This window comes from Pongo pygmaeus, chromosome 12 (assembly GCF_028885625.2).
Source record: "Pongo pygmaeus isolate AG05252 chromosome 12, NHGRI_mPonPyg2-v2.0_pri, whole genome shotgun sequence".
Taxonomy (NCBI): domain Eukaryota; kingdom Metazoa; phylum Chordata; class Mammalia; order Primates; family Hominidae; genus Pongo; species Pongo pygmaeus.
This window is the reverse complement of record NC_072385.2, coordinates 87,745,889-87,770,918: the sequence shown is the minus strand read 5'-3', so window position 1 is coordinate 87,770,918 and position 25,030 is coordinate 87,745,889. Positions and strand designations below refer to the sequence as shown.

At 44.1% G+C, this 25,030-nt stretch overlaps 1 protein-coding gene across 2 annotated transcripts in view; it reads left to right on the top strand.

Moving 5' to 3' along the window:
- The window catches only part of PRKCE (protein kinase C epsilon), a 531,726-nt gene that overhangs the window by 303,846 nt on the left and 202,850 nt on the right, over nt 1-25,030 (top strand). For both annotated transcript variants that reach the window (XM_054473224.2, XM_054473226.2), the window contains 3 exons: nt 19,118-19,277; nt 21,662-21,696; nt 22,997-23,082. In XM_054473224.2, coding sequence (XP_054329199.1) covers nt 19,118-19,277; nt 21,662-21,696; nt 22,997-23,082 — 281 coding nt within the window. The remainder of the gene's footprint in view (nt 1-19,117; nt 19,278-21,661; nt 21,697-22,996; nt 23,083-25,030) is intronic.

The following is a 25,030-nucleotide window of genomic DNA, read 5'->3' as shown; positions in this document are numbered from 1 at the left end:
TATGTATGGACATTCAATTGTCCAAGCACCACTGGTTGAAAGACAGCCATTTCTCCATTCACTTGCCTTTGCACCTTTTTTGAAAATCAGTTGTATGTACATATGTAGACTAATTTCTGGACTCTATTCTGTTGATCTATTTGCTTATGTGTTTGTTTTTTGTTGTAATGATAGGAATGATGGTCTTTCCAGCTTTCTACATCTTAATCAAATTCAATTCAAAACTTACTTGAATAAGTAAGTTGGTCACTTTTAGACAATTCAGATAGGATAGATAATGAGGTCTAGATAGTTCTTAAATGTGGCAGCCAGGCATGGTGGCTCATGCCTGGAATTTGGAAGCACTTTGGGAGGCCAAGGTGGAAAGATTGCTTGAGGCCAGGAGTTCGAGACCAGCCTGGGCAATATAGCAAGACCCCATCTCTGTAAATAAAGACCCAGCCAGGCAGGGCATGGTGGCACACTCCTGTAGCCCCACCTACTTGGGAGGTTGAGGTGGAATGATCGTCTGAGTCCAGAGGTTCAAGGCTGCAGTGAGCTGTGATTATGCCACTGCGCTAGATCCAGCCTAGGCAACAGAGCGAGACTGTGTCTCTATTTTTTTTTTTTTTTTTTATGTAGTCCTGGTCACATCACCACTAAACTTGTTAGAAGTGGTTCTCAACCCCTTCCCAGAGCTGGCCTGCTGAATGAGCAATTCTAGAAGTGAAGTCCAGTGGTGTATGTTTGAGCATGTCTTCTGGGTAATTCTGATGCATGCCGAAGTTTCAGATTCACTGTTATTTTAAGCAGAGAGAACCTCAGAATTTAGTTCATTTAGAAGAAAATGGTGATGGAGTTATATTAATAGACCTAATCTATTAGGCCTGCAAAAAAAAAAAAAAAAAAAAAACAAATAGAAAATTGGGCCAGGCATGGTGGCTCACGCTTGTAATCCCAGCACTTTGGGAGGCCGAGGTGGGCAGATCATGAGGTCAGGGGTTCGAGACCAGCCTGGCTAACATGGTGAAACCCCGTCTCTACTAAAAATACAAAAAATTAGCCAGGCGTGGTGGCGGGCGCCTGTAGTCCCAGCTAGTCGGGAGGTTGAGGCAGGAGAATGGCGTGAACCTGGGAGGCAGAGCTTGCAGTGAGCTGAGATCGCACCACTGCACTCCAGCCTGGCTGACAGAGGGAGACTCCGTCTCAAAAAAAAAAAAAAAAAAGGGGGGAATCAAAACTCATAGAAACAACTCCCTTTCACACCACAATCCACCTGCCAGAGAGCACCCCCTTGAGATGCCCTGGCCTTTCACACACCCCCTGTGCTCCCTGGCATATATACTGTGGTGAGAGAGGGAGTAGTCTCTATGAGTTTTAATTTTCTATGAGTTTTAGGTTCTTCTGTGTGTTAATTCAGGTTTGTCAAGGGATTGTGGTTATTGTCTGAAAGAGAGAACCACCATTTTTCCCCTCCTCTGGTCTTTAAAACATATATATATATTTTTTTTATAGAATCCTTTAGCCATCACACTCCAACAGGAAATGTGTTTTCCCCCTAAGGAGCAGGAGGCAATTTCTGATCTCTAGAAAGTTCTTCAGGCTAGCTATCAACATCAGACAGAGCCACGTCAGTGGTCTAACAGGTGCACATTCCAGGCTGACAGGTTAAGAGTCAACCTGAAGTTCTTCTGGTTAATGACTAATTAAGTTGCGGGTATTTCTTAGCTAGAAATCAACTGGAGTTCTCATGAGCTGAAAATAGGGAGAATAATATCTTTTTAGCTTTTAAAATGCACCATGCTTCCTCAGGGCAAGAGGAAGGTGGTTGTCATGGTCTTGCCTGTTTGACAGTAGATGCAGGAAGATCTCTACTTTCAAGGAATTATTTGGGCCAGACTGCTAGCCAGAGAGGCCAGGGCATCTCTAGAATGAAGGAGTAATGCCTTTTTGAGCACTGCAATCTTTTTCTCAGGCAGGTGGTTTGGAAGAACAAAAGATATAATGTCATGTCTTCGTTTTAGTTCTCCTGCCTTAAACACATACATGCACACAGATGCATGAGAGTTTAACCTTTTACTTCAGATTTTCCATAATAGGTTTGATCTGGGCCTTTGCTAACTGCTGTGTTTGAAGAAAGAAGATCATGTTTATTTAAAAAACAGAAGCATTAATTTCAATCTTTGTGGCCTCAGTATTGAGGAGGGGACTGACCTGGAGAGAGAATAGACTTTTTCTTCATGGCTAGGTGTTCCTGCTGGGCACAGGATGGCTCAGATCAGATTTAGGGAACACTTTGATCTGAAACTTTCTTCCTTGCTTGGCTCAAGCAGGTACAAACTTTTTGTTCCCAGAGGTTAATGCCTGTATGATGATTATATTTGCTCTGGAATCACCTAACTTACCCTCTTACCTTTCAAAATTGTGCATGAAACAGCCAGGGTCCATACAAATGAGCTAAAGTGGGGCCTCTGGTCTTCTCTCTGTCACCTCCTTGTGTTCCCTGGCCATGTGTGTTGTGGTGTGAGAGGGAGTTGTCGCCATGAGTTTTAATTTTCTGGGGTTGGTTTGTTTGTTTGATTGCCAGCAGTCTGCTTTCAAAAAAACTTTCAGAACTTCTTGTCAGACCCCATACACATTTAAAAGAAATTGGCCTCTCCTCTTCCTATCTGCTAATCATTTTTCACATCATTTTTTCATTTACAGCATTTGGGAAGGAAAGTTCACTTAAAAAAATCTTTAAGCCACCCATTAGAGAAATACAAACAGAATGCTTGTTTTCTGGGATAAAGGGGGGAAAACCTCCATTTCATATTTTTTAATGTGTGTGGTATGGTGGAAAAGACATGAACTTTGGAACCAGACTGGCCTTGGGACCAAATCGAGCTCCACCACTTAATAACTATGTACACCTAGATGAGTCACTTGGATTTTCTTAGCGCCGGTTTCCTCATTGTGTGGTGGAGGTAGTGATACTAATCGTGTAGAATCCTTTCGAGAAATAGAGAAAATATGTTTTAATCACCTTCTATACCGTAAATCAGTGTTCCCCAACCTTTTGGTACCAGGGACTGGTTTCGTGGAAGACAGTTTTTCCACTGATGGGCAGGGAGCGGTGTGAGGGGCGGAAGGGGAAGGGCATTAGATTCTCATAAGAAGCCCCCAACCTAGATCCCTCATGTGTGCAGTTCACAATAGGGTTCCCGCTCCTATGAGAATCTAATGCTGCTGCTGGTCTGACAGGAGGTGGAGCTCAGGCAGTAATGCTTGCTCACCCACCAATCACCTCCTGCTGTGCAGCCGGGTTCCTAACAGGCCACAGACCAGTACTGTGGTCCCCTGGGGATTGGGGACCCCTGCTGTAAATGGTGCCTATTATTTCTAACATTCCATTTTCAATAGATTTTATCTTTTGCTTTAGAGATGCCAAGCACCCATCATCCTTTGACTGAAAAATTCCCCAAATTTAGCTCCTGCCTCACTCTCCTTGCAGTTCCTACAATCCTTTCTGCCCCACAGTTTTCCTACCTGCCCAGCACAACCTCTCCAAAAAGGATCTGAGATTCACCTATGTTGAACTTACAATGGCCCTCCCAGAGGCTTTCTGTTTCAACAGGGTTGAAAGCCTCGCACTAAGGAGTAAAGCGAACACAGAGGGGCTGGAAGCAAGCGGGATCACTTTATTTTTTAGAATATCAGGACTTCAGTGTCTCTGAATTCCCAGCTCTCAGGAGCTAGGTCAGCCTGACTCACTTTTACACAGGCCCTGGTTTCCATGTGATAGTGATTCTAATATAAGCTGACCTATCATAGCATTGATCCTTCCTCTGCTTCTCTGCATAGGCAGGAGTGTGTAACACCAAGTACAGTAGTCACGATACCTACCTCCTTTATCTCCCCATTTGGTTGAGCAATGAACAAGTCTCAGAGTTAAAAACATTTTTCCTTCCAATGTTTACCCTAATTTTCTCCTGCTGGTTTACCTATTACCTCTTGAATTAAGTATCTACTGCTATATAACAAGTTATCTCAAATTTAGCAGCTTACGATAGTAATCAAGATTTATTGTCTCATTCAGTTTCCGTGAGTCGGTTTCTGTAACCCCATAGCCTTTAGGGCTGCAGTGCCTATGGCACTAAAAGGCTTGTTATTTGTTTGAGGGGGGAATGTCCCATTTCACTTGGCACATTCACACCCTTTCCATGTTCACCAACTAGCACCTGGGGACAGGCAGAGACCCCATTTAGACTTTCAGTTCAGGAGCAGCTTTAGCTGAGGAGCCAGGCTTGTTAGCATTTCAGAGGTGTAGCAGCCTGCCTTGGTCAGGGCAGTGCTACTCCATTGCCAGGGATTCTTTTTTTTTTTTTTTTTTTTTTTTGAGATGGGATTCCACTTTTGTTGTCCGGGCTGGAGTGCAATGGTGTGATCTTGGCTCAACGCAACCTCTGCCTCCTGGGTTCAAGCGATTCTCCTGCCTCAGCCTCCTGAGTAGCTGGGATTACAGGCATGCACCACTCTGCCCAGCTAATTTTGTATTTTTAGTAGAGACGGGGTTTCTCCATGTTGGTCAGGCTGGTCTCGAACTCCCGACCTCAGGTGATCCACCTGCCTCGGCCTCCCAAAGTGCTGAGATTGCAGGCGTGAACCACCGCGCCCGGCTGCCAGGGATTCTTAAGACTGTAGTAGACCTCAACCCCAGCCTTGCCTTTGCTACCTATTCCCAGGTACTACTTAAACCAAAACCTACTGAAAAGGCAGGTGGGTGACTACCGTATGCAGGGCTTAGACTTTTGGATTAGGAAAGTGACACTTTCTTTAAGTAAAGACACAACTCTTGGGCTTTCCTGAGGTCAGCAAGGTGTAGGATGGAAGGTGAATTTTAGGAAAGAAGTTGGGTAATGTGGAACCATTCCTACTTTCCCCCCAGGGCCCTAAAGAATGTATACCTATAAGAAGTCTGGCTGAGATTTAAGGCAGGGCCTGTGGCCAGTAATATCTACCTTCTAGACAAAGATAACTCACTCATGTGAGGAATTTGGTCGCTACTTTTACTTCATTAGCACCAAGAACTGAGCTAAATGGATCTCCCTTAAGCATCTGTGGCCTCAGAATTTTTTCTCAGGTTCATTAAACTGAAAACGCCCACCACCCCTCGTCCTTTTTTGTTCCCCTCTTGGCAGTTTTCATTTTCTCCAAATGGAAGTTTATAGATATGCAGCTCAGCATTTAGCTGATGTTTCTCTTGGTTGCAGAGCTATTAGAAATAGACTTTTTTCCTCACACAGTGACTATTCTTTTCCCGACATTCTCATATCACTACAGAAGATAGCTCAGGGGGAGAGAGGAGTTGCCAAGCCTTACGGCCCGAATAACTGGGAATCTGGCGAATTTCCTGGACTATGATGTCCCCTGGCCTGGGAGAAGTGCCAGCAGCGGGGGTGTCAGGGAGAGGCACTGTGCTGTGTGCATGTGCGTGTCAGAACTCATGAGCCCTGAAGGAGCATGAGTTCGATTGTGGGATGCTTTCAGTTATTAAAAGCATTATTGCTTTTGAGCTTCTCATCCCTCTCTCCATGTGCAGAGTTTTGGTCAGTCTCAGTGGAACATAAAAACTGGTAAGAAAAAGTTTAATTGAAGCAGATTTTTGAAGCCAAAGGAAAAGATATAAGTTCCACAAGAGCTGTGGTCATTATAGCTGTTTCTGTGGAAAGACTTGGGGCTTGTTCACCTATATGAAGCTTCCTAAGGGAGGTCTATCTCCCAGTGCCCTGCCGTGGGGACTAGATGGGCCTGGGTCGATAGAAGGGAGGATGGAAGGAAGGCAAGCTCATTTCCTGATCAGTAGGAACCAAAAAACCAGGGAGAGTAGATTGTGTTATGTAAAATGAGTCCCTCTGCTTTCTGGGAACATGTGGGGTTCATTTAGGTAATTACCAGCTCAGACTGGGTGGCATAATAATCATCTTTACTTGTTTTTATTTATTTTTTTTTTAGACTGAGTCTTGCTCTATTGCTCAACGTGGGGTGTGGTGGCGTGATCTCGGCTCACTGCAACCTCTGCCTCCCTGGTTCAAGCAATTCTCCTGCCTCAGCCTCCCAAGTAGCTGGGATTACAGGTGTGTGCCACCATGCCCGGCTAATTTCTGTATTTTTATTAGAGACAGGGTTTCGCCATGTTGGCCATGCTGGTCTAGAACTCCTGACCTCAGGTGATCCGCCCACCTCGGCCTCCCAAAGTACTGAGATTACAGGCATGAGCTACTGCGCCCGGCCATCTTTACCTCTTTTATCCTCCGTCTTTCTCCATTTCCTTTGCCTTACCATTCTTTCATTGCCTTTTATCTCCATTTTATCTTCAGATTTCCTGAAATTCTTCCTTCCCAGGTCATCTAATCAGAATACCCACCTGGTCAGCATTCTGGGCGCCCTGCCGCGACTCCAGATCTCTTGGGAAAGACCATTATTTTTCTTTTTAATTCTGACTTTAAAATTAGCAAGTGCTCAAAACTGCCTTAGTAAAGAAGGAGTTTGAGGAACTAAAAAGTTGGCTCACTGGTAGTCTGGGAAATTGTGCAGGCAAGTACCTTTGAGAAGCTCTGTGGAGCCCAAGGTGAGGTAGCTGGGAGCCTTGTGACGTCGAAGGGTGTGAGCTTGAGTTCACTTTGCTTTACTCTCATGAATGTGGCCTGCCACTGACTGGGTGATGTGGAATGGCTGCTACAAACAACACTGAAAGGGTGTGGGTTTTTCAATAAATAACCCCATAGCCTTTAGGGCTGCAGTGCCTATGGCATTAAAAGGCTTGTTATTTGTTTGAGGGAGGAATGTCCCACTCTACTTGGCACATTCACACACTTTCCATGTTCACCAACCAGCACCTGGGGACAGACAGAGACCCTACTAAGACTTTTAATCCTGCTCCACAGGCCCGTTTTAATACAGCATTTTAGAAGCATGAACAGTGGCCAGAACCTGGCCTCATGGAACGTGAGCTCCATTGTGCTCAGGTGACCGAGAATGCAGCAATTGCTCAGTTTCCTGTGATTCATCTCAGATCATCACTGGCACCAACAGGGATTCTGGTCCCACCCTTGGCTGGTGCCCCACTTGGCAGATTTCCCAGGCTGGGAGCACTCTTTGAGCTTTCAGCAGGTCTGCCTGGAGGGTTTTTGCTCTGTGGTTTCCTCCTGGAAGTAGTAATTTTTCCTGGGTACCGGAAGCATGCAGTAAAGTTCCACCATGACTCTAATATGTAACTGTGAATGGATGGAGGAGGGAATGAATGAATGGGTGAATGAATGAATGAATATAGACTAGAGGCTAGCAGGCTTCCTGCTTAAGTGAAATCACTGCTCCTCGGTGCTTCTTTGTATTCTACACAGTGTGCTTGGCATCAGAAACCATGGGGCAGTGAGATTGGGGTTTGGCATCTTCTTTTCTCCCATTATCTGTCAATCACCATGTTTTGACTCAGTTTACTCTAGTGCTGCTGTGCCTACCATATCAAAGTCTGAGGTTTTCACTTTTTTTTTTCCTATATAGTGAACACTAGCTGCAGTTTTGTTTTGATACCTGGACAGAGAATAAATCCTGCCATGAACACAGCAAAGATCATTCAGAAAGCGGAGAGGAAGAAGAAACAACGGTTCATGTTAAACTTGAGATGCTAATCTTGAAATGCCACCCATTCTCTTCTGATTAGATTACATGCAGAATAAAACATGCAGGCATTCCCAAACCTCTCCTCTCAGACATTTCTGATTCTCATTGTGTGCCTCTCTGGGAAGATACAGATAGCATCGAATAATCTCTCTGAGGGAATTAGTTGCTGTTTCCTCTTTCCTGTTTTGAACAAATTTTCTTTAATGCATTGTGTGAGTACACATGTAGAACATATTCTTTGACATCGCATAAATATTTACACAATATTTAAAACTCACTGTCATGAAGTATTTATTTCACTTGCAAACATTATCATCTATTTTTCTATGGAAAATTACAAAATAAAAGGCAGAGCTGCTTTGATTTTTAGTACCTGGTTTTGTTTGTTTTGTTTTCTTTCTGTTGACCTTGCATATTTACCAGTGAATTTATAAAGTCAAAACGAGCATTATTGAAAGGGAAAATTAAGTAGACTCCCCAGAGACTGAGAGGTAAAGTTTGCATCCTAGCTTCTGTGAGGAGCACCTCCCAGTCATAGCCACTGTAATCTGGACTATCATGGCAATTCCTTGCTTTGTTAGCAGAGACCTGTCTATTAAGGACCAAATCCAGAATTTCTGAGAACAAAAATTGAGGGAGTAGCATGGGTTATCCCTTTGTGCCTAGAACATTGCTTGGAATCCAGTGTCCACATGATAAACATTTTTAGGATGAATAGCTTATTATATACCCTTGCAGAAATTTTCCATCCACAGTCTTGCTTCTATGTGTTTGAGTGTATTCTTTTTTTCTCATTTTATACAAATAAATACACACTATCGACGTGTTTCTTAGTTTTCTTTTTCTGCTTAGTTTCTTGGTGGGCTTAGCATAGCTGCTTTGTTAAACTGCTGCATTAAGTTCCATTATGTGGGTGTGCCATGACTTAATCAGTCCCCCTCAGCTTTCTTTTCTAAGTATCTAGGTGAGAGCAAGGGCAGATGTGTGGGGAGGTGGGTGATCAGCAGCTGACAGGAACCTTCTGCACACACAGTTGGGTACAAGTGGGACTAGGCTATTTCGCCATCCTTGGGAGGTGTGGATGGCTGGGCCAGGGTGGGAAATCCCAAACTGACATATACTGTTGGCTGCATGGCCTCTCACAAGACAGTTATTTAACCTCTTTGAGCCAAAAGTAATGCCTCGTGATATTAGAGGAAGTATGTAAGATGCTTACATATTGCATGAATATGTAATATTGATACTTCATAGATGTGTAACATGACCGCAGGTGCCTGTGATGCTCCCACACATGTGTGCATGAGATACTTTCTCATGCTCTGCGTGGTGTGTGATGCTCTGTCACACATGTGAGGTACTACCTTGCATGCATGCGGGATACTATCTCGTGTGTGTCAGATAGTAGTACCTCATACACTTAAGATGCTTGGAATCATGCTCAGCATCTGGCAGGGGTCCCATAAATGCTAGCTGGCATCTTTCAGCTTTTGAATATGCAGGGTTTGACAGTTATTTAGACCAAAATACCAGGATAGTTGAATTGTTTTCTTTGTGTTGTAAAATTACCTTGAAGACTATAATCACTCTTTACCTGGATTCCAAGAAAAGCCTCCTGATGAGCTGCCCCCCACCCCAACCCCAGGCTTTTCCTCAATCTAGTCCCATTTCTGCTTTTTTCTAGAGTTAAGTCCTTGTTCAGTGTTCCTTGCCCAGCCCAGTCTTCCTGACAGTTTTCCCAGTCTGGAGATGGAGTGAGTCCTAAAGCCTTGTGGGATGGGGTGTGGGGGAGATAAGGCAGGCACTCCCTCTTACAGTGGCAGGTAGGTAACATCTGGGGGTAGCTGAACCCCAGCAGGGTGGGGGCCACAAGGGAGCATCAGAGCACGTTCTGCAGGGTCAGGGATGAGGCTGTCACTCTTCCTCAGTGAGGCATTGTTGGCTCCAGGGAGATAGAGAGATGCAGGGTTTCTGGAAGTCGGTATTGGATTACTAAAGCCACAGCTTTGGTGGATACAGCCTGTTTTTGGAAAGATAAAAGAGAAAGAACCCGAACCATGGCTGTATATGTCTGATCTCCTCAGGGCCAGGGGTGTGCTGGTGGTAAATGTTTAACAACAACCTCCCCAAGAAAGTCCTGATTTGTAGCATTTGTTGATTTTCCTGTAAATACCCCCATGGTGGCCATTTCAGGCTACTGTGTGTAGTCCCCAGATGTGGAGCAGTGTGTACTACAGGATCCAGAGCTGGCTCCAAACCCCACTGCATGGTCATAGGAGGAGAAAACCCTCCCTTCAGCATGTGCTAGATGCTGGGTGAAATTCAACAATCACCATGTGAACCCATCACATTTTTGGCAGTATTTTTTCTCTGTCACTTCTGGTTCTTACACTATCGATTTTGGGGGCCATCCTGGAGTGTCCCCTGGGGTGAAGGAGGTCCTGGAGGCCTACCTACCACCCCACAGTAGACCAGCAGAGGGAGAGAAGGGCAAACAGGGGCCACCCTCCCACCACCCTTGCGAAGCCTGGTGTGCTTAGGAAGAAGAACTTCAAGTGGGCCTTTATGGGCCTTTATCAACCATTATAGTCAAGGTCAGGACTACGGTGCAAGCAGAATTTAGGGCTGCCCCAAGTCTCAGGAATCAAATAATATTGTAATGTAGTAGTTTAGAAAATCAGATTAATGAAAGAAATAACAAAATTTGAAGTAAAGATATAGTCAGGATGACTCATTTTTTTCTTTTTTTCCTTTTGCCTCAGAATCCAACATGGGTCTGTGCTGCTCCTCTCAGCTTGAGGTTTGTGTTGAGCCATGGAATTGCCCCTCTCCTGATAGATAAGATAGGAAAACCGTGGCTCAAAGATATTGAATGACTTGTTCGAGGATATTAGGCAGGTTTTGGAAAAGGACAAAATTTGTCCAGTCTCCTAATACCTCATTCACTCATACTGACAGAAAGGGGAGGTAGAAAGAGAGAGCTCAGAGAAAAGAAAGAAGACCCCACAGCACACCTGCCTGGGGAAAGATCCCTGTGTGCCCTGAACACAAAGGGTAGGGGACTGTCCTGCAGTGAGGAATGACAGTGGTGCCCCAAGATCATGCATGTTGGCAAGTCTGGCCCAGGCAAGGTTGACCCTTGTTCTTGGCTCCATATACTCTGGAAGGCGTTGCTGGCATCCAGGCATACATCTGTGTGTGTTAGAAATTCACTGTTAGCGATTCACAACTGCAAAGATATGGAATCAATCTAAGTGCTCATCAGCCAATGAGTGGATAAAGAAAATATTACACACACACACACACACCATGGAATACTACTCAGCCATAATAAAGAATGAAATAATGTCTTATGTAGCAGCTTGGATGGGCTTGGAGGACATTATTCTAAGTGAAGTAACTCAGGAATTGAAAACCAAAGACTGCATGTTCTCACTTAAAAGTAGGAGCTAAGCTAAGGGTATGCAAAGGCATACAAAGTGGTATAATGGACATTGGAGACTCAGAAGGAGAAGGATGGGAGGGAGGTGATGATGAAAAACTACCTATTGGGTACACTGTACACAACTCAGGTGACAGGTACACTAAAATCTTAGACTTCACCACCATATCATGCATCTGTGCAACCAAAAACCATTTGTATCCCAAAGCTATTGAAATAAAAATAAAGTTTTTTTTAAAAAAAGAAATTCTCTGCTTAATATTCCTAAAGTGAAAGGCAATCTAAGAATACTGAGGTTGTGGGTGCCCCTGACCCCACATGAGGAGGGTGTTCAGTTTTTCCAGCTTGCTTTTTGTGTGGGAGGAGACGTGGTGGGTAAGAGAAAGGACAGTAGAGCAGTGAAAACTTCAATGACCAGACTGGCCAAAAAATGTGGTCTAGGGTTTGGTGCCAGGGGCCATCTCTCCCTGAGTCCCTGAGTGTTCCTGTGGTGCAGACTGAGAAGTCTCAACCCCAAAGAAAAGGGGCCAGGTGAAGTTAGATAAACAGAAGAAGAACTGCACAGTACAGACCCCATTTTCGCTCTTCTTGCCACCTGCCTATAGCCTGTGAGAGATTATCCCGTGCATTGGGGCTGTAAAATATTCATTGATATAAAAGCTTCTGGAGTTTGAAGTTCATAGCCTAATTGAATCAAGGAGAAACCATCCCTGGAATGTTGTTGGAGGTTGGGGTTACTGTGAATCTTGAAGCTGCTTCAGAGGACGTCTCTGCTTAGCCTTATTTATGCCTTCGTGAATTCTTGTTACATCCGCACAGCCAAGTTCTCCATTTCCACAGAGAGTTTCCCAAAAGTTATCCAGCTTTGTCTTGGCCTTTCCTTGACTCAAGTTCACCCCTTCTGCAGTGAGGCAGATGCAGGCATAAAACAAGGGACCTCCAAAGAGCCAAAGGGGTCCTCTGGGAGGTCAGCCAACCTTGGTGTTGCCTCAGAGGTCACGGCAAATGAACTGTCATGCTGGCTGAGCATGGCTGAGTGCATCCAATGCCAGCAGCGAGCATCTTTTGGAGCGGTTCAGAGGTGAACAGGGATGGGTCCAGCAACTCTGGTGTGCAGCGGGCCCAGCGTTTACTCAGTCCAGAAGCACAGGCAGCTGGGAAGCTGGTGGTTTCCCTCTTCTCTCCCCTTCTCCATGGCAAGCTGCAGTTCCCTCACCTCCTGTTTGTGCCAAGCTGCCCCCCACTCCTGCAGCATGAAGGAGCACCTCATTACCTAATACTTTTTAGGCAAGTGAAAGCTTATAAAGTCATTAAAGAGCATTAGAGAACACTTTTTCAAATGTCAACCTATATAATCCCATCATCCTAGTGGAGCGCTGTTCTTATGTTATCTTCAGCCTGCGAATTTGCTTGACATAGGGGTGTATTATTGTTCATTCTTTTTTCACAATATTACATCACATTTCTCCAGGTTTCTGCGGTCTTTCCTCACCCTCTTAAAGTTGCTGTCGATGTAATGTAATTTATCAGACCGTTGGCCTAATAGTAGACAGTCAAGTCATTTCTGTTTGTTGACTAATATAGATATGCAAAGGGAAACATCTGTAAGGATATAGCTTTTAGTTTGTTTAATTATTGACTTAGAGTTAATTCCTAAGGAGTTGCCAAATCAAAGGATGTGAATCTCTTTGTGGCCTTCCCTGTGTGGTCTCTGTGTCTTGTGATACTGCTTTCTGAAAACATTATGTCAACTGGCATTGCCTCTAGCAGTGAATGAATAAGTCAGTTTTATAGTAGACTTGCCAATAACAGATAATAATTTTAAAACAAATTGGTTACTTTTTTAGGTATTAAATGGTATGTCAGTGGTATGCCAAAACTGTTTTGCTTTGCATTTGAAAATTTCTGATTATAGTCATTATCTTATGAAAATTTTATGTTTGTGTCATTTAAGCCATTATCTGTGGGGATCTTGATAAATATATTTCAATTTGTTGATACATAGGCCTTTGTGCTGGTCTTGCCATTTAATCAGAAACTAATTGGGAGGAAACTATCAGAGAAATTCAGATTGTGAAACATTCAATATGACAACATCCTGGATGCTACATAAATGTATCATAAAAAAGATACATTTATGTATCTAGAACAGTAAAGGAAACTGTTCTAGACTAAGATTAAGAAGATATGGCAACCCCATGAGCTCTGGGTAGCTCCTGGATGAAAATCAGAAACTACAAAGGAAACTTGGGAAACAATTGGGGAAATTCGAATATGAACTATATATTAGATAATGTCATATCAATGCTAAATTTCTTGACTCTTTTATTGTGATTATGTAGCTGAATGTCTTTGTTCTTAGGAGATAAAGACTGAAGTATTTAAGAGTGAAGTGTCACTACGTCTATAACCTTCAAATAGTTCAGCAAAACTATATATGTATATATCATACATACTATATATACTATACTATATTATGGATCAATATATAATATTATATAAATTATACATACTATATATACATACACATATACATACATTTATGTATCTATTATTTTATACATCAGACACATGCATATTACCTCTACTATGAGAGTTGCATTTTATTTATTTATTTTTTTGTGATAACGCTTAACATAAGATCTACCCTTTCAGCAAATTAAGTATACAATGCAGTATGTTAACTATAGGCACAAAATTGCTTGATAGATCTCTAGGACTTATTCATCTTGCGTAACTGGAACTTGCTGCCCTTTTACTAGTATCTCCCCGATTCCTCCTTTCTCCCAGCCCCTGGCCACCACCATTCTGCTCTCTTGCTTCTATGAGTTCAACCACGTTAGATACCTCATATAAGTGGTATCATGTAGTATTTGTCCTGCCATTGGCTTATTTCACTTAGCCAATATCCTCCCATGCGTGTTACCCCAAATGGCAGGATTTCCTTCTTTTCTGTGGCTGAGTAACATTCGATTGCATGAATACACCATATTTTCTTTTTTTTTTTCTTTTTTTTAGAAATTGGAACAAAGCATTTTATTTACGTCAAGGAAGAAAGCTATGCTAAGGACATAGAAATCTGCTTCAGCTTTCCTTTAGCCTCACACTTCATAAAAGTATCAAGTGGTTCTCTCTGGCTTTTACTTAGTCATCTGTGTAACTAGGGTTGAAGACAGTAGAACACTGAGTCTTAGTGTAAGTCATTCATTTGAGAAGACAATCTCTTTTGAATTACAGTTTTTCAATGTTTGTTGTATCATCTTTTTAAAAAGAGCCATAGAGATTCTTTTTAGAAAATACAAAGAAGCCCAAGGAGAAAAGTAAAAATCACCTGTAATTCCACCAGTGTCAACGAATGACCAATGTTAATGTTTTCTAAATATTTGGAACATACATTTCTGCCTTGTGTTTTCTTTTGTGTGTATGTGATGAATACACCATATTTTTTTTAACCATTCATCCATAGATGGACATTTAGGTTGCTTCCATGTCTTGGCTATTGTGAATGACGCTGCAGTGAATGTGGGAGTGCACAAGCATGAGGACTCTTCAAGGTCCTTATTTTCATTCCATTGGATGTGTAGAAGTGAAATTGCTGAATCAAATGGTAGTTCTATTTTTTGTTTCTTAAGGAACCTCCATACTGTTTCCTATAGTGGCTGTACAATTTTACATCCCCATGAGCAGTGAACAAGCGTTCGCTTTTCTCCACATCCTTGCTAACATTTATCATTCTTTTTTTTATAATAGCCATCTTAACAGGTATGAAGTGACATCTCATTGTAGCTTCAATTTGTATTTCCCTGATGATTAGTGATGTAGAACATCTTTTTAAATACCTGTATACCTGTTGGCCATTTGTATGTCTTCTTTAGAGAAAAGTCTACTCAGTTCTTTTGCCTGTTTTTAAATTGGATTATTTGTTTTTGCCATTGAATTGTGGGAGTTTCTTATGTATTTTGGATATTAACCCTTTCTCAAATATATGGTTTGCAAATGATTTTTTTTCCATTCTGCAGGTTGCCTTTTTATTCTGTCAATTGTTTCCTTTGCTGTGCAGAAGCTTTTTAGTTGGATGTAGTCCAACTTGTTTATTTTTGCTTTTGTTGCCTTTTTGGTGTCATATCTAAGAAATCATTGCCAAGACCAATGTCAAGAAAGTTTTCCGCTATGTTTTCTTCTAGGAGCTTTATGGTTTCAGTGTTAACATTTAAGTATTCAATCCACGTTTAGTTGATTTTTGTGTATGGTAAAAGATAAGGATCCAGTTTCATTCTTTTGCATGTGGATGTCCAGTTTTCCCAATATCATTTATTGAAGAGAATATCCTTTTTCCATTGTATATTCTTGGCACTCTTGTTGAAGTTCAGTTGATTCTTCTTGGCATGGAAGAATTAATATTTGTTAAAATGCCCATACAAGAATTAATGTTTTGTTAAAAGGAACTGCAAATTTAATATGGTTCCTATCAAATTCTCAAAGGCATTTTTCAATAAAGACAGAAAAAACAATCCTAAAAGTCATATGGAACCATGAAAGACTGAACAGCCAAAGCAATTTTGAGTTAAGAGAACAAAGATGGAAGCATCACATTTCCTGATTTCAAAATATATTACAAAAATTCAGCGATTAAAACAGTGTGGTACTGGCATAAAAACAGACATATAGACCAGTGGAACAAAATAGAGAGCCCAGAATTAAGTTCATACGTATGTGGGAGCTACATTTTGGAAGAGACCTTTCATAGCGGAGGGAAATGCTGAAGGGATCCATTTCTGGTGGTGGACTCCAGGCCCCAGTAGGGAGGTTCTTGGGGACTGAGGGACCTAGTAGCTCCCCTTTTCACATTGTATAGGCCACTTTCTTCTCCACCTGTGGGTGACAGAGCCGAGGATACTCTGGCCTGACCCATGGCTTTCCTGCCCAGAGGAATGTGGAATTGGGGTGTTTTCAGCAGCCACAGGCTCCAACCCCTTTCTCCTGTCACCTGCTTTGTAGCTTTGCACACAAGCCTCACTTGAAGCATGAAGTTTACCCGTGTTCTTTCCCTCCTGTGACCTTCTGGTTTTCCATATCTGACATCAAATCTGACTTAAAAGGCAGTGAAGATGCTCCTTTGGGGCAATAGTAATAGAAACCTTGGAGGAAGTTGAACTTAGAACTCTGACTTAAAGGAGTTATCCTTGGCTGTCTGCCTAGCCTGCGCCTGAGACTCCCCCTCCACACCCCCGCCAACTTTAAACAGCTTCCCTCCAGGTATCAGGGCACCCCGCTGAGACAGCTTTGAAATGAATAGAGTCAAATTAATTGGTTGCCATATTGCCCTATTGAATTGATGTCAACACAGTTTAGAATGATTGGTTTCATTGCTCGTCATTTCTGTAAAAAGTTGGGAAATGAGGCTCTTAGGAAGGACTGTAACCACCATCATAACAGCGTTCCTTTGAGAAAATTAGATTGGACCCATCACCATTTTAACTGAAAATAGTTTCCCAGGATGAAAACAACTAGTCAATTTGAGAGATTTGTAAATCAAATTGCATCTTAAATGCGTTAGGGGACGGGCTTACTGTTCAAATGTATTCCGTGGTAAATCCTGTGAAAGGACTTAAGGATGCTCTTTTACAAAAAGAACCTGCATCCTGTGTCCTGTGATGCCCAGGGATGATGTTTCTGGATTGGATTTTTGTAGGTAAGTTTGTAGCAAGTAAGGGCTACTGAATAGATTTGGTTTTTGGTTATCATATTTTTGTTCTTGCTTATAAAAATAGTAGAACATTCTACACATTGTGAAAGTATGAAGCGGAACAAAAACTTGCCTATGATGGCAGCACCGAATGGTGATTGCCATACTTCTGCAGCTGTGTGTGTTGCTGTCTCTGTACTAGAACAGACCTGGGTCCTCCCATGAGAATTTGGTCAGCAGGTCAAGACCCCTAGGTTGGAGCAGGGTAGGAGGTGGTGAGCTTTCTGTACCCAGAAGGTTGGCGACATCAGAGACTTTTTGAAACAATAAGCACCAATTGAAACCCAGATGGGCTAGGGGTCAAGAAGCAAGGGGGTCCACAAGCAGACCTCCACCTGGGTGGTCTGAGCCTGTGTTGAAGATGCAGTCTGGGAACGCCAAGGGCAGATTTCCAATAAACAGCTGCCTGTTTGCTCAGAGGCTGCTGCTTCCTTGAAAGCACACGCTGCACATTTGGTCCTGTTCTCACCTTTTACCTCCTTCAATTTTACCTTCCCTCTATCCTACCCTTCAATAACAAGACGCCCTTGGATTAATCCGTTGTTCGGGTCACACATATGACCTCCACTTCAGGGAATCTTACATTCAGAGAGGTCTAGGAGGGATCAATGCTTCTTCCCCTGAAGACTGGCCCTGTTATGGTGAAATGTCAGGCACTCGCTGATGCCTGGAGATATTTGGGGGCACAGAGCCTTCCAGTGCATTTTAAGCTGACCTGTGCAGGGGACCTTCTAGGAGACCTTCTAGAAGGTGTCAGAAACCTAGGAAGAAGCCCAAAGCCTGCCCACTGTGTTCTTGGGGAAGCCACAGACAGCTGGACTCTTTGGTGATGAGAGCCACTCAGATGAGAGCTTGGGGACTTTCTGTAAGGAGTGCAGGCTGTCCTTCAGAGCAGCGTGTGGGTGGAGGAACATTGGCCTCTTTCTCACTCTCTGGGTTAGAATATGGGCTTCCCCACTGAGTAGCTGTGTTAACAGGAGTAGGTTACTTAAACTCTCTATTCCTCACTTTGCATACCTGTAAAATGGGGCTAATAGCAGTACCCTTCAAGTGGAGTTGTTTTGAGGGTTCAGTGAGATGTATTGTATCACTAAGATATAACACAGTTAGCATAGCACTTGCCAGAGCGTAAGCCCATGATAAACATTTATCATGATCATCATTGTCTTAATCAGCTCAGGCTGCAATAACAAAATACCAAAGACTGGGTGTCTTAACCAACAGACATTCACTTCTCACAGTTTTGGAGGGTGGACGTCCAAGATCAGGGAGCCATATGGGTGGGCTCTGGTGAGGGCCCTCTTCCTTGCTCACATGGCAGAGAGCTCACTCACTCAGGTCTCTTCCTCCTCTTATAAGGACACTAATCCCATCGTGGAGGCTCAACTCTCACGACCTCATCTAAACCTAATTACCTCCCAAAGGTCCCATCTCCAAATAGCATCACTTTGGGGGTTAAGACTTCAATATATTAATTTTGAGGGGGCAAAAATATATAGCCCATAACAATTATCTTTATTATTTTTGTGATCATCTGTGAGTCCCCTTGCAAGGCATTCTCAGTTGGCGGGGCAGTCTCAGAAGTGGAGGGAAGAAAGGTATAGGGAAGATCTTTTTGACTCCAGTGGGATCTTTACAGCCCATGGTGGTAGTCTTGAGCCTTCGAGAAACTGCTTTCACTGTGTCATATTTCCCTCTCCTTTTGACCTCTGGGAAAATACTCTCGGTTGGCTTAGTCTAGGTAAGAGGAAGAAAGAAGAAGTCAGATTTATTAGGCAGCTACTTCTTGAGCCAGGAAGCTTAGGGTGTGGAGATTCATCTCATTGCGTCCTCTCAGCCACCCCGTGTGACTGGCACTGCCATTGACATTTACAAAGGGAGATGCGCTCAGATGCTCAGGGGGAGGAAACACCTCCTATCCAAGGTCACACTGCTCAGGAGTTGCACTAAGATGCGAACCTTGAGCCTTTTGACCCCCAAGCCCTTGAAACCAGCTGTAGCCTGTGTGGGGAGGAAAGGGGCAGCCAGCCCTGGAGCAGAATTTGGATTGGATGGAATCTGAGAATGTAGCAGGAATACGCACACTCTGGGCCTTTCCACCCTACATGTGCTCGCTCACTCCAGCTGCTCAGTGAGACTCCTCAGACCCCCAAGTCCCTCCACACACACAGGCTACCTCCCACCCACCCCAGCTCCACTCCCCCGGGGATGGAGTAGCTCTCCAGAGGGAGCTTATTTTGAAGGTGCACTAACCCAGACTCTGTTTTCTTCCCTGCTCTGTCCTTCCCCAGCCCCTAAAGACAATGAAGAGCGTGTGTTCAGGGAACGCATGCGGCCGAGGAAGCGGCAGGGGGCCGTCAGGCGCAGGGTCCATCAGGTCAACGGCCACAAGTTCATGGCCACCTATCTTCGGCAGCCCACCTACTGCTCCCATTGCAGAGACTTCATCTGGTAAGCCTTTCTCTTGGGAACCTCTAGTTACAACATCTCTGATGCAAGATGTCGGGAATGGGGTAGAGGAGACTATGCACCTCATTTAAAGAATGCTGGTGTGCCTCGTTTCTTCCTTATCTGAATGCAGGGGACTATTATGGAGGGCTAAGTGTGTGTTTGGTACATGGGGGGAAATACATGGAAAGAAGCAATGGTTTCTGGTGACTTTATACCTAGAATTTTATCAAAAGAGTTAAGATTTTATAACCAACAAGGATATTGTGAGTGTGTGTGTGTGTGTGTGTATATATGTGTGTGTATGTGTCTTGTTTTGAGACAGAGTCTAGCTCTGTTGCCCAGGCTGGAGTGTAGTGGCATGATCTCCACTCAGTGCAACCTCTGTCTCCCAGGTTCAAGTGATTCTCATGCCTCAGCCTCCCACGTAGCTGGGATTACAGGAGCACACCACCATGCCTGGCTAATTTTTGTATTTTTAGTAGAGGTGGGGTTTCGCCATGTTAGCCAGGCTGATCTAGAACTCCTGGCCTCAAGTGATCCACCCACCTCTGCCTCCCAAAGTGCTGGGATTATAGATGTGAACCATTGTACCTAGCTGATTGTGTGTTTTTAAAAACAATCCTTATCTTTTACAGACACACCTCAGGAATCCAAGGTGAGGATTCCGCTGAATAATAATCCACTGAAAAATAATCCACTGAATTATTTACAAGTGAAATTATCTGATGTCTAGGATTTGTTAGAAAATTGGGAAGGAGGCCAGGCTTGAGTGCGGTGGCTCTTGTCTATAATCCCAGCACTTTGGGAGGCCGAGGCAGGCAGATTGCTTGAGGTCAGGAGTTTGAGACCAGCCTGGTCAACATGGTGAAACTCTGTGTCTACTAAAAATACAAAAATTAGCTGGCCATGGTGGTGTGTGCCTGTAATCCCAGCTACTTGGGAGGCTGAAACATGAGAATCGCTTTAACCCTGGAGGTGGAGGCTGCAGTGAGCCGAGATCGCTACACTATACTCCAACCTGGGTGTGACAGAGTGAGACTGTGTCTTAAAAAAAAAAAAAAATCTGGAAGGAGGAGACGGGCTGGGATAAAGATGATTGAAGGCCAGCCCCATTCCACTAACAATACCAAGGCTCAGAAATGAAAATGAGACTGCCCTGATGTCCTCTAGCCAGGAAGTGTCAGAAGTATGATTCTACCCCTAGTAGTCTGACTTTTAATGCTGATACTTTTCCTTACATCCCATCAGCCTTTCTGGCAAGCTGTCTGAGCTCTTTGAAGCTGATGTAGAGGTTGCCTTCATGACCCCTTGGATCCAACTGGGGAGAGCGAGTGAGGCCAGAATGCAGTATGAACCCAGCCAGGGACATCTGCACTGGGCTCTGAGGACCCCTTGGATTCCAGGTGTCCAGGAGTCACTTGTCTTATCCTCACAATGTCACAAAGACAGTCATCCAGGTTGGCGTAGACACCTGAGAAGATATAGCTCAGAGCAAGCCCAGCCCAACTGAGGCAGAAATAATGCCCCATTCTAGCCACAGATACTTCCAATACCAGGGCAGACCCAGCTGTCTGACCTTCACTTGCTATATTTGGTCATGAACTGAGTGGTTGGTCTTACAGATCCAGGTCTCCTCTAGGCCCATAGGTGAAGGCCACTGAGCTGTAGGTTCCCTGGGGTGGAGCCTGAATAGCTTCTTGTTCCCACTGGGCTGGGAACTTCAGGGAGCTCCCTGACCAGCTGTAGTTAGTACACTAAGGACAGGGGTAAGGCCGGGTTTGTGTGATTGTTCTGTGTCCATGCTGACTTTCTGTCTTGCCCTGGGAACACCACTCTGGCCATGGCAGGAACCTCTAATGTTGACCTTCACCTAGACAACCTCTTGAATCTCCAGTTCGGGGCACAGACTGGCTTAGAACCATTGGTGGTCTTTGGACTGCCCAGGGAAATATACCTGCCAGCTGCAGCCCTCTTCCACAGTTAGAGGGCCCACAGAGCATGTCCTGGTGCTGGGAGAAGAGGAATATCCATTCTATCCACAAGGAAAGGTATGCTTCACTGCTCAATGCCTACCAGGAGCAAGCAGGGTCGTTTGTGGCTTTCCAGAACATTGCTGACCGCACAGGAATGGCTCTCTGTATAGGAAATCAAGCTCTGACGCTGACCAAAACTTGCACCCTCCCCAAGCACTGGGACTGCCCTCTGTGGGCTTCTGGAAGGAGACATTTAAGGCACCTTGCAAGTGGGAGAGAAATTACAATATTCTGCATACTCCATGTACTTGGTGCAATGTGGGTGGTGGCCCAAATTGGGTGGTTTTTCTGTTTGTTTTTTGACCTGGTAAGATGTCACTTTTTAAAAAAAAATTTTATTCTTCTTTTCAGGGGTGTCATAGGAAAGCAGGGATACCAGTGTCAAGGTAAGAGGCATTTATGAATTAAATCTTCACAGGCCAATGGTTAGTTAGATCCAGATCACTGGCACCCATAGGAGGCAGGTGCTCAGTCTGATGACATTTGGAGGCTCTCCACAGCTTGCATGCTTTCTTTGTTCCCACTTGGCCATTACTTTTTGCATATATGGGAATATATATGGGAGGTATCTTGCAGGTGCCACCTGTCTCCAGGTGTCCTTGTGATCTCAGCAGGTCCCCGATCCACCCAGCCTTTGTGTCCCAGCTGGAGCAGGTGGCACTTTCATCTTTCTGAATGAGACATACTGCTTCAGTTGGAGGCTCTTTGAAAGTCCCATTTTGTCCTGAACTGGGTCTGTGTATTCTGCCAGCTCCCTCCCTGTCTCCCTCCCTAAAGAAGCTTCCTCGCCTGCTCGTTGTACTTGGTATCTCACTGAAAGGTCCTTGTCAAATCCCTTTTTTTGGTCTTGGCTGTGTGATCATTAGCTCTTAAAAATGTAAAGCTCACTTGAAGGTATTGAAGATTATTCCTTTCCAGTTAATTGACTACAAATGCAAGTTTAAGTTGTACAAAACTGGAGGGTGGAAATGTGGCATGGTCATGCGGTGGTTTTGCTGAGGTTAGAGCAGGGAGGTTTTTCTACCTCCTCGCCAAGCACTGTTGGGTCTCACCCATGGGGTAGTGTCTGGTGGAAGTTGCTGTTCTTTGGGATAACATGCACACAAACAGTTACTTACCTCTTCAGCCACCTACTGCCCACAATGCTCCATGACACTAACAACACAGATATAGGCCACTTCTTGTGGAAATATTAAAGATGATGGGAATTTTAAAGTTTGGTATGTCAGGACACAACCAGATAAAAAAGCCTCAGAACCTCTGCACCGCCTGCTGCAGTTCCCCCTATCACATCAGCCACCCTGCATGGTCCTGAGTGGGGTGCGAGGCCACTACAACACCTTTAATAGGCAGTGCTCCATGGGAGGGCTGGGAGGAAGTTTTTCCTTGACCTTGGCATATTGAAGTGAGAAAATTGATCAGTACTCCCTGAACTGGAGAAAACTGCTGATGTCCTTTGAATATAAATGTTACCTTGCTCTCTGGAGCATTTAGGAAACTGATGGCTCTGATAGCACAGTGTTTTGAAATAGCTGCATAAAAGACTTTAGGGAGGGTATTAAATTAAGGCTCAGTGGCAGAAGGGGCCTGGCTCCCCTTGTCCCTCCACCAAGCCCTGAATAGATCCTGGGAGGGACACTCCCTTCCCCGAGTGTCATTCAGCCTTCCTGTCTTTTCTATTTGCAGTTTGCACCTGTGTGGTCCACAAGCGATGCCACGAGCTCATAATCACGAAGTGTGCTGGGTTAAAGAAGCAGGAGACCCCTGACCAGGTAAGTGTTTGTGACATGGAAATTCTGGGCTTCTTCACCGTTAGCCCCTCCCTTCACTGCCTCTTCTGTGGTTCCCAAGAAAACCTTCTTTGCCTGAGACCCTGCCATTTCATTTTGTTGATAAAAAACAAAGGGAGCTGTCCACAGTCTTCCGGCATGAGACATCATCCGCAGGATGAGCACAGGTCCGAGTCAGTTCTATCCCCTTGGATGTTATGCCAAGTGCAGTGTGATCCCAGCGCTCAAGCCCACAAGAAAAATATGAATTCTTTTATTTCATCATCTCATCAGAACTAAAGTGGCTAACCGATGTGTCACTAGCTCCTCACAGGTAATAAACAGTAATAGAAACACAAGCAGGAACATTATGTTTAATGAGCTGATGGGGGAATGGTGTGGAATGAACAAGCCCAAGCAATACTTACAAGGCGGCAATAACCACAGCAATAAAAAGAGTCAACATTCACTGGGCACTTACCATGCCCTGATTGAAGCACTTTAACATATATTATTTAATCACATAATAACCTTAATGAGGTAGATGTTATTATCTTCATTTTACAACAGAATAGAAGCACAGAGAGTGAAATTAACCTGCCCCAAATCACACAGCTAAGAGCCACATTCAAACCCAGGCAGTTTGTTCTAAAGCCTGAGCCCTTGACCACAGCACTACGTTGTCTCTTAATCTTAGAAACTAGCATCAGATTGCCTAGTTTGGTAGAGGTAAGGAAGCAGGAAAATGCAACAGTGAAGCTAGGTTCTCCTAACTGAGCAATTACGAGAATGATAGTCCCACTGATAGATTAAAAAACCTTTTCGAGGAAGATGACAGTTGTGAATATGGATGTAGGTATTATCAGAACACTTGATTTCAAGAGCATGCTCTTAATTCTAGGGGAAATAAATTCTATGTAGTCATAAGCTATTAGAATTGGGGGTTAGAGAGAAAGGCCCTCAGTAGGTTTATAATCAGCTGGTCTACAATTTGACTTCCAACAGGACTGACTTACAGAGACCTTCTACCTGCTTCTTAATAATTGAGTCAAATAGCATCCTAGCATCTAAGGCATTTCCCATCTTCTCTCTCCTTCTGCTTTCTTACTGTCTCTGGAAAGCAACAAAGGACAAGGCTTAGACTGAGCCTTCTGTGTCTGTGAAGGGTAGTCTGAGCCCAGAGCACCAACCTTGTTTGCAGGGGCTCTCTTGTGGTTAAAACTGCAAGCCAGCACCTGCACCTCCTGACTCCTGATCTAGGATCATGATCCCAGTACATCATTGTTGCTTTCACGAGGAAATGAAAGAAAGAGATGGCTTGCTTGCTCTCTGCCTTATTTCCTTCCTGTGGACATTCCATTGAACATTTATTGGGTATGTCCTGTATGACGGGCGCTATGCTGTGTCCCATGGAAGCAAAGAGGAGTACACTAGTCCCTCCCTCAAGGATCTCAGTCTCATCACCTGCAGGTCTCTGACTCTGCAGGACTCTGAAGCTCTTCTGCACTTTTTTGGAGGGAAAGGTCCCATAAGAGTCCATGCCATGCAGGTTAAAGGGTTGAGATTTGAAATGTTCAGAACCCAGCTTGATCTGTGACCCAGTTCTTCTGACTGTCTTTCCTGGCATATTGAGCAGTGACAAGAAGTCTCCAGTGAAGTGTGTTCCCAAACTTGGCATGTATCACCAAGGGACAAATTGCCAGGGACTGAGAGAGGGAAGCTCTGGGTTTCTTAGCTTGGTGGAGTTGACTCCCAGTCCTGGCTCTCCCCGCCACCATCTTGTGCTTCCAGAGGCCAGTCTCCCTTAGTGTCAGTGTATCTGGCCCCTCAGGGTCATGGGCGTACCCTCTGCCGGGTTACTGAACTGCTGGGGACCAAACTTTGAGTTCGTTCTTTTGTGTAACCACCTTTAGTGTGATGCCTGTGCATACACACATCATACACACATACA